General features: G+C 44.1%; 2 protein-coding genes across 2 annotated transcripts in view; one reads left to right on the top strand and one right to left on the bottom strand.

The window, feature by feature from the left end:
• Window positions 1-245: 245 nt before the first annotated feature.
• T265_00251 (hypothetical protein) overlaps window positions 246-9,940 on the bottom strand; it is a gene marked incomplete at both ends in the record, with an annotated part of 31,749 nt that continues 22,054 nt past the window's right edge. The window contains 4 exons of the mRNA XM_009163959.1: window positions 246-403; window positions 5,130-5,556; window positions 6,178-6,906; window positions 8,961-9,170. Coding sequence (XP_009162223.1) covers window positions 246-403; window positions 5,130-5,556; window positions 6,178-6,906; window positions 8,961-9,170 — 1,524 coding nt within the window. The remainder of the gene's footprint in view (window positions 404-5,129; window positions 5,557-6,177; window positions 6,907-8,960; window positions 9,171-9,940) is intronic.
• On the top strand, window positions 7,922-8,101 carry T265_00250 (hypothetical protein; the record flags this gene model as incomplete). The annotated part of the gene is made up of 1 exon (XM_009163958.1): window positions 7,922-8,101. The coding sequence occupies one exon, from the start codon at window positions 7,922-7,924 to the stop codon at window positions 8,099-8,101; it is 180 nt and encodes a 59-aa protein (XP_009162222.1).

Genomic DNA, 9,940 nt, shown 5'->3' with positions numbered 1-9,940 from the left:
TCTGCAGGAAATTCGATGTCTGTTGACATAAGATCATGTGACAAATACACTCATTTGCATACCATTTTGGTTTGCACAGGAGACTCAGCTGGAATCCCTTGTTTATGATATTCCTTAACTGAATGTACTGTACCAGTTCGCCTTGTGTTTGTTGGTACGATATCCGAATATCGCCATATATACGTAGCACACTACTCATGAGGTTGCTGGAAACTTGCTAGGCGGAATTTCGCACCGATACCGCTTTATCGCTTACAGTAAGGCGCTGCTACGGCCGAGAATTCTGTCCCGCACGCGATTAGCCGGAAGACGGCCGCTTGCCGGCCCAGCAGGAAGTCAGGCTCTGGACCCAACAGCCAGTCATGATCCAGTATCCGCCGACTGGCGGTTGCCAACGGCATATCTAGAAGGCTTCGGAATTTTCAGAATGTTGTCGCCACAAATACTTTATATACGGAGAGCCGTACAGGTGTTTTTGACCTGGTTGTTGTACACTTTTGATGGTTGTCTTGACGTGAACGCTAGTTTGAAAGGTTCGGATCGAGTACTAAGCTGAGGAAATACGGTTACTGCAACTTCAACTGAAGAGGATCATCATAAACTAGTGATTCGGCTGGGACTCAGGCGTCTCTTGAAATACGAATTCCAATGCAAGTGAGTGTTTTTGTCGAATTTCGTGCAGAACAAAAAGTTGACGGAAACCCTGCGTGTGCTTGGTTATCCTTAAGAATGGCGAAGTCATTCATGGGCTGTCGAAGAGTTTTCAGCACCCTTATAAGTAGTGTATTGCGTCTATGCATGTATCGTGATATCTCGAATATCGTACCAACTGAAACATGAGGTGGCCTGGTGCAGTGCATTCAGCCGCTTAAAAACATCGCAAACATCAGCAGCAGCCTTATTACTAGTGTGTCCCATCGGCATAAGGTCACGTGGTTTGCCTACTTCTTTCCGATAGCTTTTGTTCTACTCTAGAATAATATACTCAGATAAGACCACCCCCGAAATAGATTATCATTACATTCGGGAGTCACCTGAAAGATATTAGCGTTCAGTCGTTTTATGTGGTCTATCATGTGGTTAATCAGAGGCGTACTGGGTACCGGAGTGCGAACCCATTTCATCCCATCCTACTTGTGAGAAGGACACGTCTCGGAGTAATCTATTTCGGAAGTTGGAATGGCCCCACAAAATCTCTCATGCACTTCAAATCTACAGTTCAGCTGCGACTGTCAATTAGTTTATGGGTTGCATTGGTTTATGTATAGCGATTCACCCTTTATCTTCAGTGAGCCACGGCAAATAGTTGTTCGTTACCACTGTTTACAGCTAAAATTCAAGTGTGGATGCTCGAAGAGTAGATGCGCATCGATTTTTTGATTGGCCAAATAACGCGACTGATCGAACATTCGAGCCTAAATCAGCCTACTCACTGGATTGCCCGTGCGTTTTGGAACATGTGGTTAGACTCCTGCCGATCCAACAGTATGCACCGCTGGCGTAGGTGGGTGAGATCTGATCCGTTTGTCTACAATTGGATTTCTTAGCTCATGACGAAGCATGATTTGTGTGCGGCATCGAAATACCTGGGTTGTTGCAACTGAGCCATGTTACGTCGAATCAGCTTGACCATTCTTCAAGACGTTCTGAGTGTTAAATATGACACCTATGTCAGCCACCGTTGAAATTCCTCGATTTGGGTCCCTCCTGGAAGCGCCATCGGGATTAGAACCTTTATTAAAGGGTCTACTTTGTTCTCGTCTCGCGGACCTCACCTTAAGTCGATCAACAACACCAGGGTCTTCAAAGGTACCGGAAAGTTTGGTCAGTGGAGCCCCACTACTTCCCAAAGAAAATCGAAATCTTCCAGCTATAGCACCCTTTCGGTGCTTAGCTGCCATGCCATCCGGAGGAAGCACAAGGGCTGAGGTACTGCCAGGTTGCCTAAGCCCAGACGGGAAAAGTCGAGAGACAGTCTGGTTGGAGCCACGGTCAGTAAATTCGGGTCCTAACCACAGCCATCTCGCCCCTCCCCTACTTCCCAAGAGGAGCCATTCTATTTAGAAGTTAGGAAACGCGAACGCTACTTGAAAAACTAGTTGATTTCTGGTTAGTTATGGCAGGCCCGCTAAGTTTAGCTCCGTCGGTTACCCCCTGTGGAGAATCCTGGTGCCAAACTGACGGGTCAATGGCTTCTCGACTAACTCATCATGAAGACGTCTAACTAAATAACCCAAAGAAACATGAAACAGCAGATGACAAAAGATAGCAAAATGACAGAAAGGTGTACAGTATCTGCTACATTTAACGACCGATTGTGGTCCGTAGTTGGCAGGTATCCATTACGGGTTTGCCCATTAACAGTGGTTGGAACACTGAACACATGGGCGTACTTATGATAGCAAAGACAGTTTGCACGAAACCTGGTGTTACTGTGAGTGAGTCTGTAAATCTGATATGAAACAGAATAATTATATTCGCCGGTGCCAAGGGTTTGAGTAAAGCGTCAAGTTTGGCTCCGCGCGAACCGTTTGCGGATGTCCTAGTATGAGCAGCTGCCCAGTTGTTGGGCCACCGTTCCCCGGTATATCCGATTCGGATATACTTTGGAAATCGCTATTACTGTAAAAATGCTACGGGTGAGTGACTTAATTGTAATTAGCCAGGTGGGTCAGATTTCGAAGACGTACTTTTAGCCCACCACCTAGGAACTTAGCCCGATGAGGAGGGGACCAATGTCCCATACTAACCCTTCGGGATAAAAACGAGCGCAATTAATATGTTCAGTCATTTTTTGTGCTTGTTTTATGGGGTGCATCATGGAATGTATCACAAAGTTTATGTGAAAAGGCTTATGGTGCGTAAGCAGAAGAAACCATTGTTGTTTGTCGTCAGAAGGAATGTATCAACCGTGGGATGCCAAGTGGAGAAGTGCATGTAGGTTTTGAAAAGGCAGATGAGGAAACCCGACTCCACACTGACACATTCCGTCCCATGAAAGACTGACAGGTTAATTAAAATTTGTGTCAATACGGTGGTGTTACACTGGATGAATACAGAGTTTGCACGCCCGTTACACTGGTCTGTCTTTCACCGTCCGTCGTGACTGGACTGATGACTTTTGTTTGAACATCCTTGGCGCACTCCATCCTGATTGGGGTCTGAAAGATCAATAATGAACGAATTTCATGTACTCTTCAGTGGGAACACTGGTAGTAATTGATGATACAGTTAAGTTAACACGCACTACCGCTTCGTCCATGAACGCAAACACAAGTTTTAACTTTTTTCGCAAAGGTAACCTTAGTTTTACATCCTGGTCATGGTGAGTTAAAGCGTCTTAGCTCAAATTAGCAGAAATCTACTTAGACAATTATTGATTAGCCAGTAACCACTACAGTAACTGCTCGGCTCCGAATAGAGGTTCCTTTCAGGCACAACTCCCTTTGAACGGAAAGGTACCTAAACAGACCACCTAGGCGTTTTCCCGGTGGCTATACTGTGCTATTGTTCATGATGCTGCCACCGACTTGCTCTGTTCGGAATGAGTGGCGCTAAATCGTGTGGAAATGAAAGTTAATCACACGATGCATGCAGTGGTGATATCACCTCGATTGCTGGCGAACTGTTTGCAAGCTAGCTGCCGAGCTACGTGAACAGATCAACGGTCAAGTGATCAACCATTAGGGTTAAAGCTTGTTAGAAGGACTACAGACGTGGTATGGAAACAGCGGACACCAAAACCAGTACACATCCAGCGATTTAAAAGCGATACGGTCTCGACATCACTCTAATGGATCCACAGTCCTCTATGGTTATCTAGTCACTTTCTGCGTTCCGCAACTTACCTGCGTCGCACGATTCGGCGTTTTTCTCGGGGAATGAAAGAACATTAGTCAGTTTACGGAAGAACTTCCAGGTCAAACACGTGAGAAGCATTAGCATTAACCACGCGATCGGTACAAGCTACCGCATCAATCCAGCAGAAACGATCACTATGATTTATTGAATATCTGATCAGATATCAAGTGTTTCCACCTGTTTTTACTTCGCGTGTGAGCAATAGATTTAGGGTATGTAGGAGGAGTGGAGACTTGTGTTTTAACGTTCGTTAGATTGGAGTGACCCGTGTAAACCAAGCCATCTGGTCTATAATAGTGTTATTTCGCACGTCTACTTACTTGCAGACTCTGGCTTATGGCTACGCTTTACGATTAATTCACGCAACGGCATTATTAGATGGTTGCCACAAATATGAGGAGAAGCGACAATCCGATGAAGCAGTGTAAACCGTCAACAGTTCAGGACGATTTCTCCGAAAAGGTCCGTCATCCGAAAACGAAGTCTGGTGGACAGGATCCAAATGCAATAATTAGATTTCAATTTTGAAGATAGTCAAAACCAGGGTTATTGTCATCCCTCAGGTAAAATTACAGATTAGGGTTTGCTAGTAGCCTAATTATAGTTACCCGTTGTCTAGTTTCGGATAAAATTTGTATAATTCTCATATACTTTAATTTGTTGGTCCGTGTTGCAATCCCAAACTAAATTTTTCACAACAACACCATTTAAAGGGGCACTTCTGCCATTTCATGTGACGAAATATGATAGACTGGGGACAGAACTTACACCTAGTTGAACCTCTGCAGCAGCACCCTCGAATGTCACCACTTTCTCTGCAAATTGGTTATCGACATTGAAATATGCCGAAATCCTGTCTCCAACCTGTTAGGACTAATTAGGGTTGAAGCCTTTAACAGGAAAATTTTTAGTTCGAAACCCCACCTACGTATCCATATCTTTCCTTTCTGGGTTCTGGTAACTTGTCAGTATAATTCGTGGTTTGTTCACCAATTCTGACGATTAGATTCCAATCGTTTCGTCCAGATTGGAAGTTGTCATCAATGCGCACCCTAGCCCCGACCTTTCATAACGTCACCAGCCTGGAAATAACTCAGCCATATGTTATGCTTCGGACTGCGTGCGTATCCGCGCAACAAAATTCTGTTACGAATATTTGTTTTATTGACTACAGTGAACTGTTCTGTTGTGTTTATCCATACCATCTTATTCCTTTGATAACGTGACTGGTAGATATCTACTGAAGAGAAAGTACAAATTAAACTTACCCATCGTCTGGTTGGGGACAGTTCCCAAAACATGGTGTGCTGATCCAGCTGCTCTAAGATCTTTGGGCAAGATAACTGGACTCATTGCCGAAAGATTCATCCAACTTTGAGCGCCCGGAAAAATATTACTCGGTGAGGAGAACTGTGGCCAGTTGGTTTTGGGAACCAGTCCTGTTAAGCAATTTGGTACAGCAGCAGTTCGCAACGGTCCGAGGGCTTCGCTACCGCCTCCTGCTTGCACCATGTTGACGACCGTGGCGATTAATTGTTTCAGATGCTCAGAGGTACACTGGCTGACTTCTACATTGGTGCTGGTGCATAGCGGTACGCCACGCTTGATAAACGGTTGGTTATTCTTTTGATCCGCAACCCAGCGCGCGACGACTTCCGAAACGAACTGGATTATGGCTTCTCCGGTTGGTTGACCCTGATTGACGGAGGAAGGTGAAAGCTGTGAAACCACTCTTTCATATGAGACTTGACACCAGCATGTCTATTATCCATATGCATAAGCATAATAGTCATTGCAGGTGAGCAACTAATCACATGAAGGCGTATATATCTCTGTCTGTAACCATTCACAAAGTTATGGTTTCGGGGCTTGCTACTTAGGACCACTCGAGCATCAAAAACACCTAAATGTTCACTAAGAATAGTTGTCTTGTTTGTGGATGATGTATGTCACCCGAATGTTTTCACCTGCGACCAAAGCAGCTCTGCGAACAACTCACTGTAAAACCAGGACTGGAACAAATGTTTCAGCTTAGTTTCGATATGCTGCCCAAAGGTTGCACTTGTTGGGTTGAACAATCAGCTAAATGCGGTGATCCTCCAAACCCGGACCCACCAAACAGTAGGCACACTTCTGTTGAGTCTATGTTATCCACTAGCAAGTCTGCTTACCCTTCTGAAATTCTTTCGGTACAACGCTTGGCTCACCTAACTTATTACGTCCTAAGTGAGTCTAAATTACCTAATACTCTTGGTTCATTGTTACGGCAAGATAATTTTTGAATTCTGTGAAATACAATCGTCAAGTATTTCTTACCGCTGAATTGTATACCTGATGCACACCATGAAGTGCCACATGTCGCCAACTGTCCTCGAGAAATGTCAGGATATCGATTATGTCCGCATCCACCGGCATGCCTCGGATTCGCACAAAGCACCGAGCCAGCTGCTCAATCGACATGCCAAGAGTAGACAGTTCGGACTGAGGCAAATTGTTGTAGTTTAATACAGAGGGCTGTTGTGGTATGTTGATAGTACCGGATACAACATTCGCCAGAGAAGGACAGCCAAAAGTAAAGTTCATGCCGCCGGTAATGCTCGATAATTTTGTGGTCAGTTGGTCCGCGCTCACCTGTGAGCCAGGAATCAGAGTTTGGTTCACCGTCATGTTCCCAAATGGAGTAAACAGCTCCATATTGTATAAAATCGGGTCTAAGGGTGGTATAGGAATAGGCTGATAAGGGATAGGCGACAAAAATAGCCCGTTCGGTTGGGAATAGGGACCATATGATCCGGAAAAGCCTTGCGAACCAAGCAGTTGGTATCCAAGATTCAGTGGTTGCTGTGCTGTGAAATTCAGCTGAGTCAATGAAGCAATCGTAGGGTCACCTGGTAAACAGCTTTCAGTCGAATTTGGAGAACCCACGACACCAGGCAATGCACCTGCCGCGAGAGCAGCTGCAGTCAACGCAGATTTCACGTCGACAGTGATTTTATTCCAACTTCTTGGCAAGGCCAATGGCGGATTCAGGACGGCATTCATGACCTTATAAAAGTATAAGGAATAGTGCTGTATGGGCCTTGATATCATGTACAAATTATACGTTTTCTAGTTTTTATGTATGTAATCCATTTCGGTGCAAAAAAAACAACAAGTATGAACGGAAGGACCGCACCGGTTACTCCGAAATGGCATCGAATGACTAAGTAAAGCACGTTTCCAAATCAACCACATCGCTCATAATCAAAGAAAAGACGTATGCTCGTTATCAAATAGAACTTCACACAGAATGGGATTTGAGTGAAAATAGAATTATGATGTAGAATTTCATAATTGTGATGCTGACATGTGATGTTTTAGCTGAACAAATTTGGCTTGAATGGATCTGTTTTCCAGCCGTTGTATTTGCTTTCACCGTTTTCTGGCTTTTGTTAGTGTGATCTTCTGTTCATGGGTGACCTCTTGTAAAAGATCACTGCTATGTGAAAGTAGAAAGCACGCTTACGTTTAGGCGCCACGAAATTCTTGGATGTTCTTTTTAGTTCGCACTACTTCTAGGTGAACAGATCAGTTTGGCAAAGCCGGATCGAAAAATGAATTCGTCAGTAGGATGGTTTTCTCAGGCGCTCGCGCGTAGCCACAGTGACGATGATAGCGGCCAAGTGGATCGGCATGTTCCTCAGCGGTCATTTGAAAGTGAGATGAAGACCACTGTGGTTGGCGTAACCGGGCCAACATATGGCTGGGCCTGTGAACCGGGAGTTGTTCACCAGTTGTTAAAAAGTGATATTTTAGGATAACTTATGGACTGAGAGTTCCGGTAAGGAGCTGGTAACCCAAACTCTTTTTCTGTCATCCACATTACCACAAGACCACAAGATTTTTACTGTTCTTAAACTGTTATTCTGTTGCGTGGTTACTTGACTGTTTCTTATCTAAACAGGTGATATTAAATGGGAGGAATAATCTCAAACCACCTTCGCTAGTTATCAAACTGCTGCTTGTTGCGTAGGAAAAGGTCGACGGAGATTTACATCGTTTGCGTCACATAAACTGCGCCATGGCTGACGAAATAACTTGGGCCACTGAGCCTCTCGCAACGGACCATCGACTTTCTCTCTCACTTCAACGTTACAGAGCATCCCATGAAGCTATCTATAATGTCATCGGCATCGGTATCATCTGTCCACCTTCTGTTAGTTCCGTCCCTACACTCATCATTCCTTTGAAGGATGAGTAATCCTCACCCCCACATCATGTGCATGGCACCCGTTCATCAGCTTCCTCAGTCTTTACCTATTTTGTGACTTTCCATCGGTTACGTATGGTTCCCACTTTTGTTTCCTCTTGTTTGTTTGCCTGAGTACCCATTTCGCTGACTTATTAAACCCAGACTGCTTACATTCATGGTCCGTTGTGTTTCTGTCCCAGTTCAGCAGACGTTTCAGAGTGCATTCACTACTGATTGGTGGCAGGAGAGGTAGTAAAACAGCAAGCACGCACTATCGCTGATGGGAGTTCAGTTGTCAGGCTGACTCACCAATAAATACATGGTGCACCCATTCTGTGCTGTACGATGGTACTACCACAGCTTCATTTCGGATTGCACAACATATGTTTTCTCACAGTCCCCTTGTGCATAAGCCCGGTTAATTTGAATAGATTTGAATAGTCGTTGAAAAAGGATGACAGTCTATCACGGTGTCTTTCAGCTGTGTGAAAACACTGCAGTAGTTCTGCGGGATGGCGAGGGCACGACAACGGGTGCTTGTCTAAATGTAGTCTTATCAGTACGTCATGATACTGTTTGAATCCTTGTGTTGTTGATTATCGCTTTTGGAACATATTATTCGAGCTAGTTGCAGTGATAAAGCCAATTTGAGGGTATTTCCCGCAAATATGCGGAATCGAATGACAAACTAAAACATGCATGAGAGTTGAACATTACAAAGAATAAGTCCCAAAGATTTTGCACGTCAGGTTAAGTGAACAAACAACTTTTTCGGCCGCATTCATTCTGGGACCCTCAAGAGCGAGTCCAAGTTGTCTTATTCCTAACAAACAAGAGGTGAACTTTTCACCTGCTCCAAAACACTCACCTGATTCACTTCCGCCGGTGTCGATTTAAAGAGTTCAATGTAACGATTTCCAATATGCTGCCAATGATTTCGCAATGCCTTCTCGCCGATCGCCTGACTCTCAAATATCACAAACGCATCCCCGGTCGCTCGGCCGTTCCGTCGATTGACGAAGAGGACACCTTCTTCTCCAAACTGTACCGCACAATCGGTGTTGCTAAAGAATTCCAACTGATTAGGGAAAATAACGCAGTTGAACTTTGATTCAAAAAGTGTCCGGCATTTCTTACGACAGAAACGTTCTGTCAACATATTTTCTGATAAAGTCAGAGACCTCTGTGAGAAAATGTTCCGCCAGCAACCCGAAACAACTGGTGAGACGACGCATCAGATAGTAGTAACTATTCTAGTGGGATGTGCATTACAAATCAGTGTATTCATTTTTATATCCATTGTTCAGTGTTTCTTCATCCGAGTAAAGCTTATTCGGCTCACCAAAGTCACAGATCCTCGCTTATAAGTACAAATTTTAATCTATATTCCTAAACTTATGCACCAAACACCTTTTTTCATATCCTTATTAAATTTTCTGCATAGAATGCAGTTAGCATTTAGGAGTGATGAAAAGCCTAAAGTATAAAAATGCTGGAGGATGGATCCGTGTATTGTGAATTGCAAGATGAGGAACTACAAATAACAAAACTTAACTGAAATGTCACTATGATTGTAGAGGAATCATCATAGTCGTCGACATTAGGTGCTGAACCAAGGAACTTGAAGGAAGAAAAACCGACATGATAAAAATGGCTGAGAACCATATCGTATAAAAAAGTGAGATGGACCCAACATCCTTTGCGAACCTCATCTAACAAAACCCCGGAGCAACAGAAGACAAACGTCAGCTAGACAGTTCAGCTAAAAAGTGACAAGTTTAACGGGACCGATTAAAAGCCATATTCTATAGGGTTTCTAACCAGATACAGACAGAAAGAAGATCAAAA

The sequence above is a fragment of the Opisthorchis viverrini genome (assembly GCF_000715545.1).
Source record: "Opisthorchis viverrini unplaced genomic scaffold opera_v5_2, whole genome shotgun sequence".
Classification (NCBI taxonomy): Eukaryota; Metazoa; Platyhelminthes; class Trematoda; order Opisthorchiida; family Opisthorchiidae; genus Opisthorchis; species Opisthorchis viverrini.
This window is presented reverse-complemented; position numbering and strand designations above follow the sequence as displayed.